Source organism: Eublepharis macularius, chromosome 5 (assembly GCF_028583425.1).
Source record: "Eublepharis macularius isolate TG4126 chromosome 5, MPM_Emac_v1.0, whole genome shotgun sequence".
Lineage (NCBI taxonomy): Eukaryota > Metazoa > Chordata > Lepidosauria > Squamata > Eublepharidae > Eublepharis > Eublepharis macularius.
This window is the reverse complement of record NC_072794.1, coordinates 130,273,185-130,301,160: the sequence shown is the minus strand read 5'-3', so window position 1 is coordinate 130,301,160 and position 27,976 is coordinate 130,273,185. Positions and strand designations below refer to the sequence as shown.

General features: G+C 42.0%; 1 protein-coding gene across 1 annotated transcript; it reads left to right on the top strand.

Annotated features, from left to right (window-relative positions):
* The first annotated feature begins 17 nt into the window (after positions 1-17).
* Positions 18-27,971, top strand: LOC129330408 (acidic mammalian chitinase-like). Its single transcript, XM_054980436.1, has 13 exons — positions 18-90; positions 816-938; positions 4,700-4,811; positions 8,578-8,684; positions 16,528-16,659; positions 17,064-17,268; positions 18,084-18,137; positions 22,890-23,055; positions 23,139-23,263; positions 23,395-23,518; positions 23,609-23,791; positions 26,159-26,278; positions 27,756-27,971. Exons 1-13 carry the CDS (start codon positions 18-20, stop codon positions 27,969-27,971), a joined length of 1,740 nt encoding a protein of 579 aa, XP_054836411.1.
* Positions 27,972-27,976: the final 5 nt, after the last annotated feature.

The following is a 27,976-nucleotide window of genomic DNA, read 5'->3' as shown; positions in this document are numbered from 1 at the left end:
TTGTGGTGTTAACAATAATGGAGAGCTTCTTGGGATGTCTCCTAGTCCTGTTGTGCTTACTGATTGCAGAACCTGTTGAATGCATAGATGGTAAGTTAATCTCTTCAAAGATTTCCAGCAGCTTCATGGGGGCGGGAAATCAAATCCAGTTTTTACATATTGGAGAGTCATCCACATAGTAGGTGTGGAGGAGCCAGAAGGTTATTCAATGAGCGTTTGACTTCCATAATCCACATACATGGATTCTGTGTATAGGGGGTATTGTGGGATCAGTGCAAGCTGTGCAATTCACACAGCTGACCACCCCCCCATGTACTAGATGAGAGGGGGGAGATACAATAATAAAGAGAAGACATGTAACACTGATACAGGGCAGTGAAACTTGAAGATCTAAAAATTTGTACAGCAGAGGATGTGCTTGAATTCCAGGACTGAGTTGCTTTTCATATAATGAGTAATTAGAAAACAGGTTTCTAGTCTTCATAGCCATCTTGGAAAAAAATTCAGTCAATGTGAACTTCATCAGCAGGAACCAGACAGACTCATGCTTGGGTTTAATTAGTGCAGCTCCTGCATTCTAAGTTTTAGCCTGGTTGCTGCTACATTTATATTCACCTACTTCACTCTCCACCCTTTCTAAATTTTCCGATATCCCTGAACAGACCCGAAACAGCAATTGTTGGGTATATTTTCAGCTTGGGATACCTGGATGCACACCTCTACCTGAGACCCTAGAAAACTGTTGCCAATCAGAGTAAACAGAACAGGACTACACAGATCACTGGTCTTGCTCAATGTGTGTGATCTTTCTGCAGAGGATGCAACTGAAGAAAAAATAACATCTAAATTCTGCAATGTCTATAAACATATTGCCACTGTTTCTGGAAATGGAGGCTTAAAACACATGTCATTCTGGCAGCTGAATTGTTCATTTGAAGGTAAGGAGAATAATATTAGTGGCTTCAACATTACATTGCCCACATGTTCCCTTGGAAAGGTGAAAGTGAGTGAAGTCTCCAATCTCCTGCTCTTTTACTGCACAATTACCGCACAAAACTTTCCCATGGGAACAAAGTCATGTTATCTCCCCCCACACACACTGCTTTCACAAGGGATGCAGAAAGCCATCCCCTGCTGTGCAAACAGCAGTAAGTGGGATTGAGGCTTGTGGAGAGGGTTTAGAGGAATCTTCTAATATGGTTTATGACAGTATAGAATCTGGCCTGCCACTCTGACCCTCATCCCAAAAGTTTGATAAAATTGATATGGTACAGAAAATCTTATCAGTTCTGCCTCCCTTTTGAGGAGGGGAACAGTATTACAGTGTGCACAAGTGCTGGTATATATAATCATGCAATGTTTTGTGGAACAGGAGCAACAGAAAAGTACTGTGCCCGAAGGCAAGGAAAGGGTGTGGATCCCATGGATACAGACAGGCTAGAGAGAGGGAGGGAGATAGACAGTAGGGCAGCTGGTGACAGATAAGCAAGCTAACTCAGTTCTTATTATGGCTCTTCTAAGTGCTGAATACAGCGTGCGAGCTCCCCTTGGAGATCAGCACATAGCACAGTTAGTAGTGCAATGCCTTTTCTGCTCCTACCATGGCATTCCCTCTCTTGCTGGTGCACCTGTTTTCTCCACCTAAGTAGGAACAAAGTACTGTTTTTAATATATCCAGTGTGATAAAAGCTACTTCATATTAACACACAGTATAAGCAATTGGCTCTGGCCTCTGCCATATTTAATATACAGGCCTATGAGCCAGTTTGGTGTAGTGGTTAAGAGCGTGGGACTCTAATCTGGAGAGCCGGGTTTGATTCCCCATTCCCCCACTTGAAGCCAGCTGGGTGACCTTGGGCTAGTCGCAGTTCTCTGGAGCTCTCTCAGCCCCACCCACCTCACAGGGTGTTTTGTTGTGGGGATAATAATGACATACTTTGTAAACGGCTCTGAGTGGGCATTAAGTTCAAAGTTGTCCTGAAGAGCGGTATATAAATCAAATGTTATTATTATGATGATGATATAAAATCATAGGACCCCCGGATTAAATGCAGCTTGATCTGCAGCAGGGGAATTCCAGCAAGAGAGTTGCTAAGACCTATCCAGGAGATCAGGCATGAAAGGAATGTTCATGCTGAATGCAGAGGACTGGGGTGATTTGATTTACTGCCTTCCCAGCTATGGGTGTGAGCTGTGATAAGACAGTGTCTCATTGAGTCACCCCACTTAGCACATTCCAATACCCTCCTTCTGTGATGAAATCCCTACCCTAAGATCGAGGATTAATCAACCAGCACTGATAAGTTTATTTTTCTCTGGGAACCTATATTTCTTATATCTAAATTCATCCACTTAGCTCTGGTGACCTTCATTAGCAAACTGCCCCTTTTGTGAGGCAGCAGGAGAGACTTTGCATTTCCTTTCACACACCCTGGCAGCAAGTAATCAAAGTAATCAAACCTTTGTAATTCCCCGAGACTGACCTTTACGGTCTTTGTTCTGCTGGCTAAGGGGGCTCCCCAGCCTCAGGACACATTTTGCCCTATAAGAACAAGTGTTCGTGCCCTATTCAAATTGTGCATGCTGAGCCTTCAGATCTGAGCATTGTACCCTTGGGGTCACTTCCCTAAGTCTCTCTCTCCTGGCTGAGAACATGGGACGTTTGAAGCTACTCTCTTCTTCCATGGACCATGCTACTCTTCCAATCAGTAAATATACTTCCCCTCCCCTCACTCTATTCCACCTTCTGCCTAGCTTCCTAGGACTCTGTGTGTGTGTAACTGTTTTATTATTGCTTCTGTGTGTGTGTATTTTCCTCTTTTAATAAAACATTACTCTTTGAATCTAAAAGCACCAGTCTCATCTGCTACCTTGGGGAAAGGACCCCGTAAACATTGGCAGAGTTTATCCTGCATTTACCCCTCTCATATAGCCATCTTCCTTGCTGCTAATTCCCCCTCACTCACTTACTCACAAGGAGACCAATTCAGGTAACAACAGGGAGCAGATAATATGCAGTTGAAACAGGACTAGCACCTTTACGGCGCTAACAACAATAAACATTTATATTCACTGATTTTATGATATATAAAACCTCCAATAGCGCAATCACACTGGAAGTCATGTGAGTGGGTTATGCACAACAGCTACTGTCATTGATATCTTAAGCTGCATGTATTTGAGTGCCCCTCTTTTTGCATAGGCTGTGAATGACCGAGTTCAGGCGCATTTTTGTATCTATACCAGTTCCCCTCTTTATGGTGATGATATTTTCAAATGGTGGTGATGATGCTATGGGCAAATGTACCATGTCTTCAGGCCTATCTCCTTCCTATATATCAATAATCAATATATCTCACTCTCAAAATGGTCCCATCTGTGGATTCTTAAATCCACAGATTGAGGCCACAAACAGACAAGACAGGTCTCTCTACAAACCTGAGAAAAGGGCCAGGTTTACAGAAAAAAACTGAAATACTAAAAAAAAGTTATTGGAGGGGTGGTTAAAAAAACCACAATGATAGAAACAGAGATAATAGTCACTGTTGTGAGTGTAGCTAGGCAATATGGGTTGCCAACTACAGGTTAGGAAATTCCTGGAGATTTGGGGGGTGGGTCCTCCTGGGGACCACAGGATTTGGGGAGGAGAGAGACCTCTGTGGGGTATAATGCCGTAGAGTCTACCTTCCAAAGCAGCTGTTTTCTCCAGGATAACAGAGCTTTAAAATCTAGAGATCAGCTGTAATTCTGGGAGATCTCTAGGCCCACCTGGAAGTTGGCAACGCTTTTAAATCATAACAGTATTGCCAGCCCTCAAGCCTTGGTTTCTGTCAATAAAGGGCAGAGATATTTCCAGGGTTATTTTGGCTTTTGAGGGAGGACTCATCAGAGCCGGCTTGTCAGTGACCACCAGGTGCCTTGCTATCACCTAACTTGCATAACTCACCCAGGCCTAGCTGCTAGCTACAGTACCTACCCACTGTGGGTAGGTACTGTAGCCACTGTGATCCAATGATTAGAGTTTCAGACTAGGATCTGGGAGAGCCAGATTTGAATCACCAATCTGCTATGGAAGCTTGCTGGGTGCCCTTGGGCCGGTTATCCATTCTTAGCCTAACCTCACAGGGATGTTGGGAAGATAAAATGAAGGAGAGGAGAATGATGTAAGCCACTTTGGATCCCCATTGTGGAGAAAGGTGAGATATAAATCAAGGGAATACATAATTAATATAGCTGAAAAATTGAGGTGGAAAAAAGGTAGGTTGGTTGGTGGGTAGGAAGGAGAGAAGGAAGCAGAGAAAGGTATTATGGAGTTGCCAGGAGGAGGGATACAGGGGGGAAAGAATTGCAAGTCATTGTGGGTTCCCCACTGTGCAACTCAGCCTGGCCTGGTGGTCACTAGCACTATGCAACTGGTCAGCACCAGACAGTTTTCTCAGGGACAGGCTGCCAGGGAGAAGGAAGGAGGGAAAGCTGAAGGCAAGGGGCCGATAAAGATGAGTTGGCTGGAAGATGGAAAGGAGAGAAGGAAGCAGGAAAAGGGAGAGGCTATGGGGACTTTCAGGAAAGAGAATGGGGAGATACTGGGGAGTAGAAAATGAGATGCCCCCCACAAGTTATCAGGGACCCTCACTTTCTCCAAGGAGTTCAAGTTTAACAAACATGGAGTAGCTAAAACCACCATATTTTCTCCTTCCAGGCTATTATTCTCTTGGAGATGTGGCCAAAAGAGGTTCTGGCCAACCTGAGACTTGGGCTTTGATGGTAATGGAAGAGGATAATGGTCTTCTGAAACCTCCACAAGGATTCAGGTACTTTATAGAAGAGATAATTGTATAGAAATGTTTTATTTCTTGAACTTAATATAAATGATTTGGAATCAATCTTTCAGGCTGAAAACTGAAACTGGCAGAAAACTACAAAATGCCTAACAAATTCTGTGAACTACAAGTGAACATTTGGAGCAAATGAGTATAGAGAAAATCCATAGTGTGGCAAAAACTCCAGAATTCTAAGAATTTCACATTGAAATTCTGTACCAAGGTCCAAAACACTGGCATGTGTTCCACTAGTGGAACAGCGCTTCTCTTTCCAGAAGAGGAGGTGGCAACTTCTAGCTTCCCCCCTCCCACTTCTCTGCAAAGTTCTCAGGCAGCTGGGTGCACGTCACTGTCCTTCATATTCCTGTCCCATATTCCTAAAAAACCTCTCAATCTTCACTTCTGCTTTCTGAATGAGATGAGTAGTGCAGACCTCAAGCTGTTGTTTTCTCTTCTTTGCTATTTAACTGAGAAAAGCTGCTTAAAAACAGGGATAATAAGTTCTTATAAAATGAAGGAGGGGGCGAGCAAATGAACCGGCTCCTTTCAATTATGAGCTTGTCTGGCTAAATTGTAATGAAAATAAATGAACAAATGCCATTTGTTTTGTTCCTCTCGTACCTGGCAGTCTAGGTTACAGTGACAAGAGAGGAATGTGTAACAGAAGGAGAGGGAGAAATCTGAGATGGATTAAAAGAGAATTGTCTTTAAATGCCATTTTTTCTCTCATGTTTCCTTTTCTTTAGTAATAGTCAGTGTAAATCTGTCTGTTAGGTCTGGGACAGCCCAGTCCTAAACTCTGCAATGTCAGAACATCTATTCTATCCTGCGTTTTACCTGCAGATATATAATTCCCCTAAACTATGGAAAAAGTCTTTGGATATGCAAGTTGTTCACCACTATTTCCAATAATGTATTTCAATGTTTTGGATTTTTAGGGAAATCTGGAAAAAGAGAAACTATGGAGCAAAGAATGAAGTTAAGATATTAGAAATGGTGTGTTCCAATGGATATAAAGCTCTAGGAAATGTAGTTGTTAAGGGCTACAATCAACATCCTGATCGGCATTTTTATAGGCAAGTGCAGAGCAATATCTTCTCTTGCTTTAATGTAGGTCTTTCTATAGAGCTATAAAAATGATAACATTTCATTTTTTTAATTTTTATTTTGACTGAGGGTAAGAAAAAAGGTCTGAAGAGGAAAACAATTACATTCAATCTTTACGCTTGTTTGAGTTGTCTAAAAAGCACCAGCTCAGTAGGATTTTGAGATCCATAAAACAGTAGGAGCCACAGTGTAATCCCACATGAAACTCTTGTTGGGAAACCTGTGTGAGGGTTTAGATGGGGTCCAGTAAATAGTAGGTGTCCAAGAACTGCACGAGAAAATGAGACCACTGGATTAAGATAATGGAGGTCAGTGAAGAAGGGCTTGAGAGAAATAATGTAAAGCAGGAACCATTTAATTGCTGTTTAAAATACAGTGGCTGTGATCATATCCTATGCTGCCTGTCCATAGACAAGCCACCTGTGGCTCTTCTGGGCACTGTTCCTCAATGTGGTACCCACCCCATGTTCCACAAAAGTGAGCAAGACCACTGCCCTGTAGGGCTTGTGGTTGGCAGCTAGTTACCACCTTGAAACAGCTGCCAGTATAAGGACTAGAGGAATGGGAAACTGCATTGAACTGTAGGCCTCATGCTAGGGATGGAAGTAAAGGGCCCATCCTCTTGACATCCTTTTCCATAGTCTCTGGACTCTTATCCCAGTGCCCAGGCAGTTTTGTCTCCTCTGAGAGCCTTGGGGAGTTAGCTGTGTTAGTTTGTAGTAGCAAAATCGAAAAGAGTCCAGTAGCACCTTTAAGACTAACCAACTTTACTGTAGCATAAGCTTTCAAGAATCACAGTTCTCTCCATCAGATGCGTCATGCATCTGATGAAGAGAACTGTGATTCTCAAAAGCTTATACTACAGTAAAGTTGGTTAGTCTTAAAGGTGCTACTGGACTCTTTTCGATTCTGAGAGCCTTGACAATCTCACTCAGCTGCTCAAGCTAATGTTCTTCATACTGGGAGAGTGAGAAGGGGGAGAGAGAAGCCCTTCCCTTCACATTAAAACATTAGGGGAATGAAGTCCTTGACAGAATCATTATGGGTGGAGATCGTAGGCCCTAAGCATTACTCAAAATTGGGGCTGTACTATTGCCCACCTCATCAAACCCTTGATGCTGATCTTGAGATAGAGAAGGAAATAAGGAAGGTAACTAAAGCAGATAATATTATGATACTGGGTGACTTCAACTACCCTTACACTGAGTAAACATGTACTTGAATCATGCTGTAGAAATTAGGTTCCTAGACTTCATAAATGACTTGAACAGTTGGCCACAGAGCCCACCAGAGGTTAAGTGATCCTGGACTTGGTTCTGAGTTGGGCTTGAAACCTGGGGCAAGACGTACATTTTGTTGCACCAACTGGAAACAGTGACCACAATACAAAGTTAGTCCTAAAATCCAAAACAGTAACATTTTCTTTCAAAAGAGGGAAGTTTACAAAAATGATGGTAATAGTTAGAATGAAACTGAAAAGATGACTCAAGAGAGTCAGGTCCTTAGAGGATACCTGGAAACTATTTAAACCCACACTAATTGAAGCCCAGATAGAATGCCTTCCCCAAGTTAGGAAAAGTATTGCCAAGTCTAAAAGGATACCTGCATGGTTAATGACCCAAGTCAAGGAAGCCATAAAAAGCAAAAAGACTTTTAAAAAAAAATGGCTTTCCCCTGCTTGATGGAGTCTTACTCTCTTACGGTAAGGCAGCTTCTTGGGTTGCCAACTCTCATGTTATAACTATGGGTCATATGAGTTTTGCTCTTCTAATGATAAAATAAGGAGAATCTCCTAGTCCTCATGAGAGTAAAGTAATGTTGAAGTACTTTGTTAAGAACATAAATTAGACATTAGACATTCCACCAAAGGACAAATAAGAGAGGATAGAGGAGAATTCTACCCAACCAAAATCTAGGCCCAAACTGTGGACTTTAGGTAGGGCAGAAGTGTAGCAAGTCTGGAAAACTGTTGCGATGCAATGGGTCCTGGGCGTGTGCTAGAAATAGCATGTAATATCACTATTTGGGGCTATGGCTAAGTGGTAGCGTACTGCTTTGCATGCAGAAGTTCCCAGGTTCAATCTCCAATTAAAATGATCAGGCGATGTGAAAGATCTGTATTTGAGACCTTGGAGAGTTACTGTCAGTCAGAATAGACGATATAGATTGACCAATGGTCTCACTCAGTATAAACCAGCTTCATATGTACTCGCTACAGAGGTTGTGCCTGGTCTCAGCTTGTAGGGTGTAAAATTCTTTTTGTCTTTTTGTGTGCATGTGTGGCAAAAAAGGCTGTAACAGCGCCAATCTCTAGTCATTGGAAGAGAACATATACAGAAAAGTTCTAGGCTTCTCTGTGCACACTCAGAATGGATTGCAGAATGGGACAGAAGTATTCCAGGCTCCACTTATACTACCCAAATAAAATCATAGGATGCTATTAATCCCTAGCAAGAAACTCATGATTTGAAATTTGTCCTTTGTTTTTTGAATTTTTGTGGTTGATAAATATGGGTCAAAACTTTGGAGCTTAGTGTGTGATACCCAAATGAGTATCATAATTAAACATAAATTAACAGATGTCACAATAGATTAAATGAAAAACAACTTCAAATGCACGAATAAAACTGATATTCTTCTAAACTGCAAGGTGTGTCAATGAAACGCTGCTAGTACAAGGAAAACCTGAACTTATCTCAAGTCTAGCAGAAGAGCTTGGAGCCTGGGAAATTGAAAGTGATCATGCTGTAACTCCAGGTACCCCTATTTAGTATAATTGATATAGTTACTTAAAAGCAAGAAGATTATAGAGGGGAAGAACACACAGATATCTGTATTTTGAAGATGAATCTTTCTTAAAACTTGTGAGACCGGGTATGTAATATATGGGAATTGCAGGTACCTTTTAACATCTTATCTGCATAGCGTTTATAGACAGCCTTTGTGAGTTTAATATTGGCTGTATGTGTGTTATGTGTTGTCAAGTCGCCTCCAACCTATGGTGACCCTATGAATGAAAGACCTCCAAAACGCCCTTCATTAACAGACTTACTAAGATCTTGAAAACTGGAGGACGTGGCTTCTTTTATTGAGTCAAGCCATCTCATTTTGGTCTTCCTCTTTTCCTACTGCCTTCAACTTTTCCTAGCATTATTGACTTTTCCAGAGAATCTTGTCTTCTCATAATGTGACCAAAGTACGATAGCCTCAGTTTTGTCATTTTAACTTCTAGGGAGAATTCTGGCTTGATTTGATCTAGAACCCCCTTATTTGTCTTTTTAGCCTTCCATGGTGTCTGCAAAACTCTCCTCCAGCACCACATTTCAAATGAATCCATTTTCTTCCTGTCAGCTTTCTTCACGGTCCAACTTTCACATCCATACATCATAATGGGGAATACCATTGTTTGAATTATCTTGATCTTGGTTCCCAGAGAGACATCTTTACCTTTAAGGATCTTCTCTAACTCCTTCGCAGCTGTTCTTGAGACTTGGGTCTCCATCTTCTTCTGATTTCTTGGTTGCCATCTCCCTTTTGGTTGGTGATTGAGCCAAGGAATAGAAAATCTTTAAAAATTTCAGTTTCTTTATTGCCAACTTTAAAATTGTGTAATTCCTCAGTAGTCATTACTTTTGTCTTCTTGATGTTCAGCTGTAATCCTGCTTTGGCGCTTTTGCTTTTAACCTTCATCAATAGTCATTTCAAGTCTTCACTATTTTCTGCCGGTAATGTGGTGCCATCTGTATATCTCAAATTGTTAACTTTTCTTCCACCAATTTTTACTCGAGCTTCTTCTAGATTTAATCTAGCTTTCCTTGTAATATGCTCTGCTTAGAGGTTGAACAGGTAGGGAGCTAATATGCATCCTTGTTTGACACCTTTGCCAACTGGAAACAATTCTGTTTCCCCATATTCTGTCCTAATAGTAGCCTCTTGTCCAGAATACAGATTATGCATCAAAACAATTAGATGTTGTGGAGGATCAATTTTCTTTGCTCCCAAGCTGGCTATCATCTAGAAGAGGTTAAACACATATATATTTTCTTATTTACTTAGAAAACTTACATGCTACCTCTCTGAGGCCTGTTCAAGGCAGCTTATTCCATAAAATAATAGATAATAAAACCATTAAAACATAAAACATATGAATAAAAGAAGCCAGGGGCATAAAAACAGCACAAAATATTAATCAATCTAAAATATTATTCAATAAACAATCCCTAGGCTAGACCATTAGAACTGCTACAAAAGGTGGACCATTTCAGTTAAAAGCTTGGGTAAAGAGAAATGTTATGGCCTGGTGCCTAAGGGACTGTGAAGTAGATGCTAGAAAAGCTTGATGAGGAAGGATATTCCAAAGACAAGGTATAGCCTTTTCAAAAGTTCTCTTAATTGGCAGGTTGGACAGTATGGGACTGTCAGATAGCGACTGCACATCTTTTAGGACAGAGGTGCTGTAATCCCTACATCTTGCCTAAAACAATAATTCAGCTACTGCATTTTAGACCAGCTGTAGTTTTTGAACAGTTTTCAAAGCCATCTCCACAAAAGCATGTTCAGTAACTGTGATACAACTGGGATGTGATTAGAGAATAGATAAGTGCTCACAGTGTGCTTTTTGAGGAATGGCTGTAATTGGCATGTCAGACAAAGCACTATATGCCAGAGAAGGAACCTGAGCCTCCAGCCATAGGCCACAATCCAGCCGCTATGAGCATGTTCCTTCAGAGGGAACAATGCCTTCCAGCACAGGCTGACTCGTGAACCATTGTTCAGCTGTAAGGAAGCAATAGCACCTCAGTCTTGTCTGGACTGAGCTTCTGCTTACTGGCCCTTATCCATCACATCACCTTCTCTGACTTCCACAGACCCACTCATCCTAGGTGTTAGGAAGAAACAGAGTTGGGTGTTATCTCTATATTGGTGGCACATTACTCCAAACCCTCAATCTCTCCCAGCAGTTTCATGACAATATTAAACAGTATGGGGGACAACAGGGATCCCTGTGGGACCTTATAATATTAAATGTAATGGAATCAAGCAAGAGTCCCCAAATGCTACCTTCTGGAGTTGGCAAGCTAAATTAGAGTGGAATTCACAAAACGTGGTGCTCCCTACTGCCAGTGCAGCCTCTCCATAAGCCTCTCCATATGGTCAATGGTCCTGAAAGCCACCCAAAGGTCCAGGAGATTCAAGAGGATGCACACCCCTTGTCACTCCCTCAGTAAAGATTATCAGGCAGGGTGACCAAACCCAGACTGGAACCTGGACTGGAATGGGTCTAGGTAATCCTTGTCCTCTAAGAGCACTTGAATCTGCATAGCTGCTACCAAGTAAGGCAATTTTCCCAAGAATGAAATGTTGGCCACTGGGCTAGTTATTTAGACTGATCAGATCCAGGGAGCAGGGGAAGACTGGGAGGAAAGGGCCCTAGCCAGCCTACCTTGGCCCCACTTCCAGCTCTTTCACCACACTCCAAAGGAGAGAAGGAGCTTCCTGGCCAGCCTTGAGCAGGAACCTGGGACTGGGCAGGCAGACGCATCCCTCACTGTGGCGAGCCTTCCTTCCCTGTAGCTCCAGCACACGTTTGCCCCTCTCCTTTGGCTGCAGTGGTTCCAGTGGGTGGGTGGGTGGGTGGCCCCAGCAGAGGGATGGCATCACATACTATTGACCCACAGGGACTTTTTCTGGTGGACTTGATGGCTTATATGCCCCTGCCAGGGATGACTTTTTCAGGAGGAGTCAGAAAGCTATTTATTACCTCATTGAATCCTGTCAACCAGCCAAACCACAAAGCCACAAAGAATAAGGGGTGGGTTTAAACGTCTGCTGTCTGTTCGGAGTTTAAATTTGTGGCTGGTGGATGGTGATAATTAACGGCCTGAAGAAGAAAGGTGCTTGAAATGAGCGAAAAAAGAGAAAAAGACCGGTGCAGCTCATCGCCGCTGTGAATATATTTTTGCCGTGGACAGTTTTATTGGCTGCCGGAATAGTAAAACGAGGACATTATACCTTGTACATAGCTACAATAGCAGAACTTACATTATTGTATGAAATTATAGCATACTATTCCATTGGTTGGGCACTACGGTTCTGCTAATTTGGGACTGTATGATTTAGCTTAATTGAATTGCATAAAGTGTATATTGCTGTGACTTCCTTGAGCCTGCGTGCTCTTTTGCTGTGGTTGAAGATTATTGGGAAGTCATTCCCTTTTGTTGGTTGATTCATCAACTTAGGACCAGACTGTTCCCAATAACATCCTGAGATTTAATTGAATCAACAAAATTCTCAGTAGTAAGCCATGTTCTTTTTCTTTTTTGCCAGAGAAGGCTAAGAGACCCTTATCTGGTCTACTCAAAACTCTACTCAAGTCTATTCAATGGAGCTTGTTCTCTGGAAAGTATTCTTAGGACTGCACTGTAAATCAAGGGACCAGAACGCTCCTGTTGGGACAGCCTTCTAATGAACATTGACGTCCTCAAGGACAATGAACTAGAGGGTTCTTCTCACACAAAATTTGAAACTGCCTCTGTCAGTTGGCAGGTAACCATTGGGCTACAAAGTGGGTGATACACTAACAACTTCCCTATTTTATCTAAAGTTCCTTAGTATTATGGATGCCAGGCTTGCTTTCCCCCTTCTAGACACTGAATGCCCATCTCCAGCAGGAGATCAATAAGGTACTCTGAGATAATCCTTGAAGTGACAATTAGACAGTAGCAACTGTTTATTATTTTCCTTTGTAGGTACAAACCTTGTGCAAGATTTATTTTCCCTAACTTGTGCATTCTTTATATTCTGTAGTCTTTAATAGTTTAATAAAGACCTCCCTTGGTTAAGATAAAGTTGTGTCAGTTCTCACCCAGGTGCCCGCTGCCAGATCATGTACTCTATACACACTCAGAGGCTTTTTGTAGGGCCAGAGCACCTAGAAAAAGTCCTCATAAATACGCCGTTAGATCACAGTTAATATTAAGTCCATTCGGTTCCACTGAATGCAAATTGTGGCTCCACCATGCCTCTCTTCTCAACAAATCTCTCCGTGCAAACGAATCATCCTTATATTTGCTCACATGTAGAACTGAGTATAGAAAGCCATCGTCTCTGTGTCTTCTCTCCAAGAAAGAGACACCAGAGGGGCTTCCTCCACTTTCTGGCATAGTCTGGAACAGTGTTCCTGTATCCGAACCTTGATTACTCTGCTGGTGTTTCCCACATATAATTCCTTACATGGGCAAGCAATAACATACACCACATTCGAAGTATTGCAATTTGAAAAAGCCTCACAATGCAATCCCAGATCTTTAACTTGTTGTGGAGACATCACTACATCGCAAGTGGAACATCGCCCACACTTAAAGTGACCCCTCGGTAACTCCCTAATCGGTCTGCTGATCGTCAAGTCTGTACATATTAGATGGTCCTTAAAGCTTCTGGTTCTATGAAATGGTACCCTTGGCATATGATTGCAACTGGGGAGATCTTGTACTAACAGCCAATACTTTAATACCTCCTGTCAAATACATTTCGCCAGAGGAGTATAATCTAATGCAAAAGTAAGCCTCTCCTCTGTCCTCTTATGTTGTTTTTTTTAATAACTCCTGTCTATTATGTTGTAAAGCCCGGTTCCTGCAGTTCCTGACAATGTGTTCCAGGTAGCCCTTAAAGGAAATATACTGTATCCTTAAATTGCTCTAGTTAGTTGGTCACGATTTGAAATCTGTTTGTTGTTCCATTTCATCAAATTCTTTATCAAAGGCTCTTAATTATGCATAAATCACTCCAACACCAAGATTTTCATCTCTAGGAAAGAATTTGATGGACCATTGCCATCAGCAATATGTATAATTAAGAGCCTTTGGTAAAGAATTACATCACAGTACATCTCTGGAAGACTTGCATTATTGTTATAGGATGGAACTTTACCGGTTGGACTCCTGATTGCATTTGTATATAATTGTATATTTGGATATTTATTGGATATTTATGGGATGATCTATGGATATTTATGTGTATTAATTATTAGAAATTGCATGTTGACACTTTAGCAATTTGCACTTTGAAATTCAAAAATACATTTTAAAATTTAAAAATTCTTAATATCAATTTATTCCTTTTGACCTTCGAGGTTTCTTCTTTGATATTGGTTGTTTCTGACTCAGAGGAGCCTTCTTGTCTACTCTAAATAAAACAGAAATATGCAAAGTCATTTTAAAGTACTAATATCAAAGGAGCACAGGCTTGGTAGATTTTCAAGAAAGAAATACCAGAGTAATCAAAACATTAAAAATGTATAACTCCAGAAAAGGATGATGTCCCAGCAGAATTCTATAAGCAAATCAGCAACAAAATACTAACTACCCTAATTGGTCTATTTAATGGTGTGAGAGGCATGCCCTGACCTGGATAGCCAGATGAGCCTGATCTTGCCAGATCTCAGCAGCTAAGCAGGGTTGATCATTGTTAGTAATTGGAAGGGAGATCTCCAACGAAGACCAGGTTGCAGAGGCAGGCAATGGCAAACCACTTCTGTTAGTCTCTTGCCATGAAAATCCTGCCAGGGGGTGCCATAAATCAGCTATGACTTGAGGGCACTCTCCACCACCACTGAGAGGCACAAATCAGTTCATGGGATACATACTAAAGCAAGTATGTATCCCATGAACTGCATTTCACTGTGTCCTGTTTCCTCCTGAACCAGAATAGCAAGATATTCACATCCCTGCTGGCTAACAGGATTAATCTTTTAAATCAAGGAAGCTTTATTGATCCTAGGATAAAAGAGAAATGAGCTCAGGGGGCTAGTGCTAGTTTGGTGTAGTGGTTAAGAACAGTGGAACTCTAATCCAGAGACCAGGTTTGATTCCCCACTCCTCCACTTGAAGCCAGCTGGATGACCTCGGGTCAGTCACAGCTCTTCCAGAGCTCTCTCAGCCCCACCCACCTCACCAGGTGATTGTTGTGGGGGTAATAGTAACCTACTTTGTAAACCGCTCTGAGTGGGTAAGTTGTTCTGAAGGGCAGTATATAAATCAAGTGTTATTATTATTACCATCTCACGTATCTATCAACAGTTAGGGTTGCTGTCTTGGGAAACCACTCCAAAAGTATTACAGGAAATGGATTTTTAGAGAACAAAGCTATTAAAATTCAGTTGCCTCAATAATAGGCAAACTGCATGCAAACTATTAGGTACATGGCACCTTCTATCAGACATCCTAAAATGGTGCTCTGTAAATAAAGCTGGGCTCTGTTGTAGAGGCCATGTACAAGAAGGCACTTATTTAGTGGCCATTTCTTAAGATTAAAGATTTTGGAATAGAGTTCTCTGTTACACTGAAGAAATCTCAGGCTACAAAATATTGTTTGACCCCAGAGTTGTAATCCCTGATTCCTTCTATCAAAGCTGATCTGTTGTCCACCTTACAAATGGTTGCTAGGGTACAAAATGACAACACAGGGAAAAATAATAAAAATATATCATGATAATATGGAATTACTTACAATGTAATTCTAAACTGAATTAATACCCTTCTAGATCCATTAGTCAATAGACTTAATGCCAATGTTGCCAGTGTTAATCATTGGCAAGATAAATGCACATACAGAAATACTAAGAGAAACCATATAAAATCCTTTTTGGAAAATGGTGTTCCTTTTTTTATATACTTGATAAAGAAGCCCAAGTTTAAACAAATATTGTCACGTCCTGCATTAATTTCCGTATTTACTTATTGGCCTTCTGATTCAATAACGATTCCCTGGCATTATAAAACGGTTTGTTATTCTTGTTATCATGTACATATGTATCACAAATATTCCTGCACAGTAGTTGGTGAAGTTAATTATGTTTCTTATATAATTCTCTTTAGTTTCTTGTTTTTTCCTTTGCAAATGTTGTTTACCTAAAAAAAATTAAACTATTTTTCATACAAACACACAGAGCTGCCCCCTCTCCTCAAAAGAAGGAATGACATCTTCTCTGTACTTCGTCTGATTCAAGAACAAGCTTTACCAGGAGACCGTCTCCTAAGAAATCTTTCCCATTGGAGAAACGTCCACAGCCATTAAGAAACATTAAAGTTCTTTTCCAAATTCCCCAACTCCTGTCAGTATCACTTGAGGCAAAATCATGACACCCATTCAAAATACTCAGAAAACACACAGACAACAATATTGTGAATAAATCATATATGCTAACAGAGGAAGCAGAAGTGACTTAGATTTTCCTTCTTCAGGGCTTTTGGTGAAATTTGAGTCAGGAAGTTAAATATATGACTTACATCATCTAAGTACCTCTTCAAAGGGGAGATGCACAAGTTCTTCCTTTACATATTATACTAGAAAGATGCATAATGCATGATAGGGCTTGACCTTTTTCTGTCAATGCTCTAGCACGTTAAGATGGATCCTACAATCTGTCAGGGGAAGGTGCTGATGGTCATGAATCTTTTTAAACATTCCCCTTCCCCCTGAAGTCCTTTATGACCCCAAGAAAATTTATTGGCATTGTTCAAAGTATATAGATAATATAGAATATATACTATCATATCACAAGACTGCTACTATGCTAACCTTTGTATCTGGATTATTTTAGATGGCTTATCTGCAGGGACTTTTATAGTTATGCCCAATCACAATGAACCCATGGAATGTGTCTACGTTCTGAAAGAATACAGAGTTATGTTAAAAAGACATGCATCTCTTCAGCCAGACATTTCTGAGGACGGTAAGTTTGCTGGTGAGAAGAATCAAGTTGCGTATTAAAATTAGGACCACATATTGTCATTTGTACATTTTCTGCTGAACAGAATGTTAGAAACCTATCTCTCTCCACCCGCACCCCCCCCAGGCTTACATGCTCCAACATACACATGCTACCAATTTAGTATTGTGATAGGTAGGTAGGTAGATAGCACAGTAGCATTGTGATACTGACTAATGTGGAAATGTTGCACTTCAGCTGCCCTTTGGATTGGCCACAATCAGTAGTTGTTCTGCACAGTTCCCATGGGTCTTGCAAGATAGGTGTCAAATTCACTGAGTTGCCTGACTGATTAGCTTTATACAATAAGGACGAAACTAAACTATAACTTTGTTAAAACAACTGCATGATCTTCTTTTTCTTACCAGGGTCTCCTTGCAAAATTGTATGTTACGTCACTCAATGGGCTCAGTACCGGCCCCATCCTGCAAAGTTTTACCCAGAAAATATAAACCCAAATTTGTGCACTCACATCTCATTTGCTTTTGCGATTATAAGGAACAATAAACTCTACTTTAATGAATGGAATGATGAAAGGGTCCCCTTCCCCCAGATCCAAGCACTAAAGAAGAGGTCAGTTTTTTAAATGATACTTAGATACAACATTGAGATACAAGTGTGAGTTGAGAGCGAAAGCTGATTACATTTTTATGATGCCTAAGCATTCTATGGGAAACCTGGACAATCAGATTCTATTCCAGAATAAATTGATCTAGACACTGAGAGGATCCAAGCAGTCCTAACATATCTGAAGAAGAACTTGCCCGGTAATAATTTAGGACTGGTTTTAGAATGTTGTAAGAATGGAAATATTGTTTTAACCTTGTGTGCTATGATTTAGCAAACATAGCTTGTACAACGTTCACTGGAAAAATTCTAGTTTCCACCACTAAATATTGCTGAAGTGGGGGGAGGGGATTGCATGTACCTGGAGGAGTCAGGAGGTAGTGGCAGAGATATTAGGGCTGCTGATGCTACAACCTACAGGCACAAAGCTACTGAATGAACAGCAAACTCCTATGTTGTCAAATGATGTCATCAACTGCATACATGACAGCTACTACTATCCACTGCCAAGTGTTGTTGCCACCTCCGTGTATCCTCTAGCAACAGCACTAAATTCTCTTCACTGACTTTTGGGGCGGTAGTTGGTTTTCCTAGCAAACAGCCAAACAAGGCATGTTGGTTGTTTAGGTAATCAATCATCCCGTAGCAGCCAAAAACTCTAGTAGCGAAAATATGAATATTCAGAATCTGAGTGGTTTGTTGGAGTCATTCTGTGTGCATGGGTGTATATGAATGTAATAACAATGGCCACAGATTTCCTACAAAAATACCTGTTCCTAGTTCTTGCTTAAACATGTCAAATGTATTTCCTTTTTTCACAGAAATCCAGCCTTGTTGACTCTGCTAGCTGTTGGAGGAAGGAGATTTGGCACCGCGTAAGTTCTCTCGTTCACCTTCGAAAGGATAGGGATGGTGATGGCACACACGATAGGGAACTGGATATTGGGGAGGGGTATGTGAACTGAGTTAGAAGTGTCATCTGATCTCCACTTGTGAACCTTTTCTTGAGGAAGGGGAAGAAAGATCCATTCTGCTAATGCCTTCTATGATCTCTTGTGATTGAACCAATTCATTGTCTCAGTAGGCGCTGATTCTGCATAAGCAACAGCCAATCCTGTTTGGTTGGTCTTCTCTACTTTGATGTTGCCCATACTAAGCACAGGCAAATGATTTGCTTGTATTCCCTGGTGTGGCGGGAATTTTTGAGGGGACCCGCTCTCTTTGGATCCCCCTCGCCACTTCGGTTCTTTGCTTTGGGGAGCCCCTTACCAAAGACTTGTATTGTGAGCTAGTCTTGCTCTCCCTAACGCTAATCTGAGCCTCTGATAGAGAAAGGCACCTTTGTACAGAGAAGATCTTAACCAAGACTGAAAGTTTATTTTAGAAACAAGAAAAGAGATACAAAGTAGCAGGACAAGGCTCTGATATCAGGCCAGTCTGTCCTTGACTATTACAATGCTAGCAAGATAGAGAAAGTCACACAAGTAAGCATGCAGTAATACAGTGTTAAACTACAATGTCCTTTCCCTCCCCCCAACAAGAGTGCTCTTCTGACTACCGTTGACAACCACAGGACCTAGCAGGTCTCTGTGTGCTACCAAGAGGCAGTGATGAGTGCTCTGTGCCCATTTCTTTTATAGGGAAAATTCCCCCAAAACGTGCATAGTTTGGCACTTCATCAATTACGTAGGCTTTGTTCTTCAAAGGTATTTCTGATGTTAGAATGTTACAAAAGTATAAATTAGGACATTCTCTTCTTTTAAGATAGACAGTTTTCTTGATATGCATACTAGCTAAAGCTGTAAATAACAAAGGCATTTTCACACTTCACCAGTCTTTGACAAGCTCGGCCTGTTCCTGCCGGAGATAAGATGCCCCTTCGGCCTCTATCTCCTGTCCTGTTGTAATTTATATGTAAAGGCCAAAAGGCTTCTTGCCAATTAACATCTATTTTATCAAAAAGAGTCCAGTAGCACCTTTAAGACTAACCAATTTTATTGTAGCATAAGCTTTCAAGAATCACAGTTCTCTTCGTCAGATGCATGGTACAGGAACTGGTCAGTTTCTGTACCATGCATCTGACGAAGAGAACTTGATTCTCGAAAGCTTATGCTACAATAAAATTGGTTAGTCTTAAAGGTGCTACTGGACTCTTTTTGATTTTGCTACCACAGACTAACACGGCTAACTCCTCTGCATCTATTTTATGACTCTATCTGGGTGAAGTCCTTCAGCCAGCTCTCAAGAAACGAAACTTATGTGCTGGGAGCTTTAGGAAGGTGCTTTTCAGGCCAAGACTGGTTCCGTGTAGCATTTGGGCCTAGCCTTGATCCAAACTCCAGAATTCTCATGACAGCTGGAAGGCAGGCATTTAGTGGAAGTGGGTGGGGAAGAAGCACAGGGTACAACCCCTCCCTCATGACAGATGGGGCAGAGGCAAATGTCCTCCTGTACTTGGTAGAACATAGGGCCACGCTACAAGTGACGAATGACACCTGAACGGCAAGTGAACAGACTCACATGTGTTCCTCCCTGTTCACTTGCGCTCCATTTGTGCTCCACTTGATCATATGTGATCAAGAAATACATGTGAGTCTGATCACTTGCCATTCAAGTGTCATCCATCACTTGTAGCTTGGCCCACAGGCCGCAGAGATTGGTGGCGGAGTGGGGGGAGGAATCAAAGAGGCCCAGGTTACATTCTCCCTCACCTGCATGGTAAGACTGATAGCCAAAGCTAATGAGAAATGAAAGATCAGTGATGAGGAAGGATCTGAAAAGTCTCTACCTAAGAGACTAGGGTAATCATTTCATGCTCACTCAATGTTTTAATTTTATTTAAAAGCATTTGGGGAGGGGAGTTGGATCAGTGTTGTGGCACCTGGCAGGAGGGGGAAGACAGACAACCATTTTTTAAAAAAAGTTCCGGCCCAAATGGGGTAAGTCTGCCTGTTCATGTTTAAAGCAAGCAGGGGTGGTATGGTCTATGGTTAAACAATTATAATGCACACAGATAAGGTGATTTAAATCTTGTGCCCTCCTTTGTCTTGCCATGCTGGACTCAGCCAACTGATTTTCTCCCTGCCTACCTCAGATCCCAGAATTTTAGAAGAAAAATACTGACATTAATTGAGAACAATTAGGGCAGGGTTTAGATCACCTCACACATGCTTTCAATTTTCATTTTAGAACAAACACCCGACTCCCAGTATCAGGATCCCAGGAAAAGTAGAAACACACATTAATTTCCCTATACACTTTACTGTGCCTGCTCTGCCTCTGAGTTCATCTCTGTCTCCCTAAAATCTGAACCCTGAATTCTCTACCTGTCCAAACAGCAAACATACTTTATTCTTTACCAGGGCTTTTTTTCTGGGAAAAGAGATGGCGGAACTCAGTGGGTTGCCCTCAGAGAAAATGGTCACATGGCTGGTGGCCCCGCCCCCTGATCTCTAGACAGAGGGGAGTTTAGATTGCCCTCTGTGCCGCTCAGCAGCACGGAGGGCAATCTAAACTCCCCTTTGTCTGGAGATCAGGGGGCGGGGCCACCAGCCATGTGACCATTTTCAAGAGGTTCTGGAACTCCGTTCTCACATTCCCCCTGAAAAAAAGCCCTGTTCTTTACTTCTGTTTAATGAATCTATGCTGTCTTTAATAGCAGCTTCAAGAATAAAGGCATGAGCTTACAGACTATGACAAGCTATTATATCAATCTGGAAGGAGCTTTTGTTTTTGTTATTAGCAAGACAGGAAATATCCTTGGTACCAGGGCTTTTTTTCAGTTGGAACGCGGTGTAACGGAGTTCCGGCACCTCTTGAAAATGGTCACATGGCTGGTGGCCCCGCCTCCGATCTCCAGACAGAGGGGAGTTTAGATTAAATTGCCCTTGTTCCAGATGACCCAAAGTGACATCATTGTGTGATCCTGTGCTGGCAACCCACTGAGTTCCACCACCTCTTTTCCCAGAAAAAAAGCCCTGCTTGGTACTGAATCTATAGTCCTTTGGTTTGTTTGTTTGTTTGTTTGTTATATTAGATTTTTAGTCCGCCCTCCCCGCCAGGTGGGCTCAGGATGGAGTACAACATATCAAATTACATAAATACAGTTAAAAACAGATAAAACAGTATACAAATAACATTAAAACAACTTTATATAATACAGCTTCTCTTCAGGTGGCGATGATAAAATACTGCTTTTCAAGCCCTGGATCATATGTAGCATGGTGGGCAGATCTTTAGTGTGGCCAGTGGGGGCCCAACCTAGCCTCCACCATATGCCTGGCGGAACATTTCTGTTTTACAGGCCTGGCGGAAAGATAATAAATCCCGCCGGGCCCTGGTTTCCTCAGACAGAGAGTTCCACCAGGTCAGTGCCAGGACCGAAAAGGCCCTAGCTCTGGTTGAGGCCAGGTGGGCCTCCCTTGGGCCAGGGACCACCAACAGTTGTTTATTTGTTGAACGAAGCATCCTCTGGGGTACATATGGGGAGGGGCGGTCCTGCAGATATGCTGGGCCCAGTCCGCATAGGGCTTTATAGGTCAACACCAAAACCTTGAACCGGACCCGGAACTCAACTGGTAACCAGTGCAGCTGGTGTAGTATAGGTGTTATATGTTCCCTAATTGGGGCCCTTGCAATTACTCGCGCAGCTGCATTTTGGACCAGCTGTAGCCTCCGGATCAGGCCCAGGGGAAGCCCTGCATAGAGCGAGTTGCAGTAATCTAATCTAGACGTGACCGTTGCTTGGATCACTGCAGTTAAGTCATGGGTTGATAGGTAGGGGACAAGCTGCTGGGCCTGTCTTAGATAGAAAAATGAAGACCAGGTAACCGCTGCGACCTGTGCCTCCATAGTCACGGAGGCATCCAGGATCACCCCCAGGCTCCCAACTCTTGAAACCGGCACAAGTAGTGCTCCATCAGGAGTGGAGAGCCCGAGTCCCGTGCCCATGGCCCCCAGACCCACATGCAGGACCTCCGTCTTTGTAGGATTTAATTTCAACCAACTCTGCTTCAGCCATCGAGTCCCCACCCTCCTCCTCGACCCTGCCCTCCTCTGCACTTGGGGAAGTATCAGAACATTTAAGAGTTTTTAAGATGGTGGTGCGAGTGGGAGCGCTTGCAGCCGCTCTTGCTAGTTTAAGATTTTAATTGCCCTCCTGTTTACCAGTCATTGCCACACAAGTTTGGGATGTATTTTTGCATGCCAGTTGTGTTGAAATTGTCATCTGTACCAGTCTCTAGAGAATTTAATTGGGTCTGTATTTAACAGAGCCTAACAGGCCCGAAGTGCCTATAGAACTTAAATAGGCCTGAAATGCCTATAAGTCAGAGAGAGAGATTTATGTAGTGCTGATGAAACACTTTAGGGTCAGTCAGGAATTTTCTTCCAAGATGAATTAACTAGGGATCCTAGAGATTTTTTTGCCTTCCTCTGGGCATTGAGCAGGAACCACTGGGGGAGTGGCTGTGAATTTCCTGCATTGTGCAAGTGATTGGACTAGATGATCCTTGAGGTTCTTTCTAGCTGTATGATTCAGATCCTGACAATTCCTTCATCAACTCTTTCTGAACTCTATATAGAACTGTTGTTTAATGAAGCAGTCTCTCTCCCTCCCCCCCCCCCAGTTTCAGCCCCATGCTTTCTACAGCAGCCAACCGCAAGAGCTTCATTGACTCAGCTATACCCTTATTGCGGAGATATGACTTTGATGGGATTGATCTCCACTTTGAACATCCTGGGTGTAGGGGAAGTCCCCCCAAGGACAAGCATCGCTTTGCTTTGCTGATAGAGGTATGAAATCAACAAGTTTAGCCAATTATTTGGTTTCACTGAGCAAGTAGGGAAGAAATTTGAAAGGACCTTTGCTTTCCTAGGAAATGATAGCAGCTTTTGAAAAAGAGGCCAGAGAGACTGGAAATAAGAAGCTGTTGCTTACTGCATCAGTGGCTGCTCAGAAAGAAACAATTGATGCTGCATATGAAGTTGACAAACTATCAAAGTAAGTTGAATGAAAACTGTACTTGACTTTCCTTAGAACTGGTTTTCGGGAAATAAATTCTAATATAACAATGACAAAATTTTTCTAGAATTGTTGCTAGTGCTGATCTAATTTTAATGTTTTTATTACAGACATCTTGATTACATTAGTGTGATGGCCTACAATTTCCATAATGGCTTTTCTGACAGCGTAACAGGGCACAACAGCCCCTTGTATGCTGGTAATCATCCTGAAGAAAACTTGTATTCCAGCTGTGTAAGAACATGAAACATTGTTTTCATAATCACCTGACAAGTGTTTGAAGATGGTCAACAGAGATTTGTTTTCTTGCTATCTTTCTTGCAGGAGTCTGCCTTGCTGTACTGGGTCAAAAAAGGTGCTCCTGCATACAAACTTCTTATGGGGTTTGCTAACTATGGACGTACCTTCAAGCTTAGTACCAGGGATACATCAGTGGGTGCCCCTGCCTCAGGACCTGCTCTTCCAGGACCTTATACGCATGAGGCTGGATTCTTGTCATACTATGAGGTAAAGAAATGGAAGAAATAAGAAGTTCTGTGCTTTTTAGTTTTTCTATGGCTTACCTTACACATTTCGAATGTCATGCATCTACACAGTTTGGATTTTATTTCTGTTTGTTAATATGGTTTTTTTTAAACATTTGTGGTTTGGATGAGTGAATGGAGTTCACAGGGTGATTGTCATGAGAATAATGACACACTTTGTAAACTGCTCTCAGTGGGCATTAAGTTGTCCTGAAGTGTGGTATATAAATCAAATGTTGTTGTTGTTGTTGTTGTTGTTGTTGTTGTTGTTGTTGTTGTTGTTGTTGTTGTTGTTAAGTCAGGCAAACTGCATGAAGCCTGAGAGAGAGTCTGGTTCTGTGTTTTTTTGAAGAAAGTTAACCAGACAGGAAATTCTGGTTGTCAGTCTTTGGGTGTCTCAGAAACAAGATTCTGGCTAAATCAGGCAAATATGGGCCATTTCCACATGTCTTAAAAATAGCACCCCATTCACTGAACGCTGGCGGCTTTTCCGTGCGATTTCTGATGTCACCGTTTCCAAAACGGATGCAGGCAGTTTTGATTCCATTTTTGTGGTGCCATGAAAATGGAATTAAGACTGCCTGCATCCATTTTGGAAAAGCCGTCAACGTTCAGTGAGTAGGGCACTATGTTTAGGATGTGTGGAAACGGCCTGTGTGTGCACATGGGTCAATTTGTGTATATCTGAGATTTATCTATCTAGGTCAGGCAAGCTGTGTGAAAAGGCCTGAGTGAATCTGTATCTGTGGATGAGAAGAGTGTTTATTCTGTTAGTGAAGACCTGTGTGGAAAATTACTCTGTGCCAGTCTGTGAATATATCTTTAAAAGGTAAAGGTCCCCTGTGCAACCACCGACCCATGGGGGACATCACAACGTTTTCTTAGCAGACTTTTTACGGGGTGCTTTGCCCCGTTTCTACTTTTGTTTTCTTCACAACTAACTTCATGTACTGACCGTTCTGTTGAACTACCATCTATAACAAGCCTTCCTATATTACCAGTTAAATTGAGGAGGTCTAAGGCAAAGGGCTTTGGTGGCAGTGAAAACCTTTTGAGGGAGTCAGGGAGGCAGCAATATAAAGGTTACAGAAACACAAAACAAAAGGTCTTCTTGAGGTAAAAGCCCAGGTAAAGTAGAGAAAACCTGAACCTCTGTGTGAATGGAAATAACAGAGTGTTGTTTGTGACCAGAGGCCTCCTGAGGTATATGGTAAAGTTTATGGTAAAGTAAGAAGGAGCTGGATAAAAGGTCCAAAGGCAAAAGTTTCAGAAGATGTAAAGCAAACCTCAAATCATTACAACATTATTATCCCCAAGTCAAGTGTTCTGCTCAACATATGGCAGCTCAAAACAATATTTTGGCATTGTTTATAACCTATCTTTTGATACATTGCTGTTTCTCTTAATAATAAAGAATTGTACCCAATGCTCAGCAGCCATATTTCAAGTCAGTATTGCACATAGTGGTTAGTGTCAGACTAGGTTTGAATCTCCACTCTGCCATAGAAGCTTGCTGGGTGGCCTTGGGCCAATCCTACTCTCAGTCTAACCTACCTCACAGGGTTGCTGTGAGGATAAAATAGAGAAAGGGAGAATGTTACAAGTCACTTCAGGACCCCATTGGGAAGAAAAGTGGGTATCAAATAAATAACTAAAAGTAATTTCTTAAACCAGCACTGTTGCTGGAAAAAAAGATTAGTATAGTCCCAGCAGTGATTTTTTCCAGTTACTTGTGGCATGGAAACTATCCTTCTGGACTTAGCTATGCAGACCCATGTTATTGTAACTTCAAGACTTGATTACTACTACATGAGTTCTGTGTGGGGATGCCCCTAAAGGACAATCTGGAAACTACAATTGATGTAAAATACAGTAGCTTGACATTTGACTGGACCTATCCAATTTGTGCATATAACACCTATTGAAATTGTTCAAGAAATGGATAGGCTGTAGGGTGGGGTGCTTTTAGCCATCACAGTCTAAACAGCAATATTGCTTGCTATTTATTTAAAGAAATAAATTTTTAAAAATGTACGAAAAAAGCTCATAGTTTGTCATTAGACGAGGGGAAGAGAGGTGATTTTACTTGAATCCCCAACACCTCTGTGTCATGTGGTGTATTTTGCTACTGAGGGTCTCCCAATCCTCAGAGATGAGTTTCAGAACAAATGACAGGCTACTTAAGGAAAGGTAAGATAGTGAAAAATCTACTCTGCCAGTTCTTTGAACTGTTCCAGAGGACCCAACGTAAATAGTGTTATCTCTGATAGCATAGTAATCAAGTATTACGATACCCTGATAAGAACAAACACAGATGTTTTTCTTTCTTTCTAACACCATATGTTTGCAGATCTGTGACTTTATAAACAATGGTTCTACTGTTCAATGGACTGATGACCAGAAAGTTCCATATGCCTACAAAGGTTTTGTCTGGGTTGGATATGACAACAAAAAGAGCTTTGGCTATAAAGTAAGGCCTTGTTTTCTCATAATGACCTTTCCCTTGCTTCAGCATCTTGCTTCTCAAAGTGATCAGCATATACAAATGGAACACTGACTCTCTTGTGAGTTTGTAACACTTAATTTTCACACCAAGGAGCTCCTACCACATTGCTGACTGTCCTTTCTACCAATTCTAGATTATTTGCAGCTCAATCATATTCAGCAATGTATTATTTAGACAAGTTTTTTTGTGAGAGGAGGGAAGAGAATTAGTATACTGACATTTCATTACCCATACATTCATATGACAGAATGTATGTGCAATACATTCTGTCATATGTTTTCCCTAGGGTATATGTTTTCCCTAGGGTTGCTAGCTTCAGGTTGGCAAATTCCTGGTGATTGGGGGTGGGTGGGTGGAGCCCACAGAGGACGGGATTTGGGGAGAGAACAGAGCTCAGTAGGGTATATTGCCATATAATTCATCCTCCAAAGAAGCCATTTTCTCCAGGAGAACTGTGGCCTGGATATCAGCTGTAATTTCAGGAGATTTCCAGCCACCACCTGGAGGCTGGCAACCCTAGTTTCCCCCCATAACTCCACCACCAATTGCATCTCCAGAATACCAAAAAAAATGGTCAGCATGAGACAGCCCAGTCAGCAAATACAGGGACAGGGGGGTGGGTGGGGGAATGGGCTCCAACAATGCAATGTTATGACGCATGCACAAAAGTTTTTTTAAAAAGTGACATCAGCCCCCACAAAAGGCAGCTTCAAATAGATACATTTCAGCTTGTTAGCAGACCCCAAATTGCCTCAAGGCTATGCAGTACAGAATGCCAGAAGCTCAAGCTGATTCAGCGCTGAGTGGCATGAACATGCAGAGGTGCTGACTTAAAGTGTGCTGTGCAGAAGGGGCCTGAGATAATTACCGGACCTTGGGTTGGTTCTGGCAATATGTTCGTGGATGGTGCTGACAGGCACCTGTCTTCCTGGCTTTCCTCTCCACCTAATAGCTACTCCCAACTCCAGGGAAATTTTATTCCCAGGGTAGGGACCCACGTACAGTAACACTCATGTGGGTTGGGAGATTGCAGAGGGGAGGGGGAAAGGGGTAAAATGACTCCCTCCTGCCTCTTCTGTAAGTGGTACTCCATTGATTGAATAGGCAGAAAGAAATTATTTTGTTCCCTTCCCTCTCCACTTCAGCCTTCCAAACTGGGTCGTTATCATTCCATGTAGGTACCGTAACCCTGTGACTTTCCTGGCACTGAACATGGCTGCTAGGAGGAGAGCTTAAAAGACTGGGGACCCTTCTGCAGACTTACATGGGCTTTGTGCTGAATCCAACCCATTGAGAGGAGGCAAAGAGCAATAAATCTGCACTCCCTAGCACCTATTCTGGCCTTCCTCTGGCTTCTCAGTCTGTGGCTCTCTGACTTGCCAGCTTCTTTTTAAAAGCAAAAACACAGAATTCACTCTGCCTTGGTTGCTTTCACCTACAGGCTCGGTTTGTGAAACAGAATAAGCTTGGTGGGGCCTCAATATGGGCCATTGACCTGGATGACTTCAGAGGCACCTTCTGCAATGAAGGCCCTTACCCTCTGACAACAGAGCTGAAGAGACTGCTTGCAGGCAACGGTGAGGAAATGCCAGGAAGGTTTTTAAGGGGATTACCAAAGAAAAAAGTCAAATCAGCTGTTCCCATTCAACATTTATGATGTTT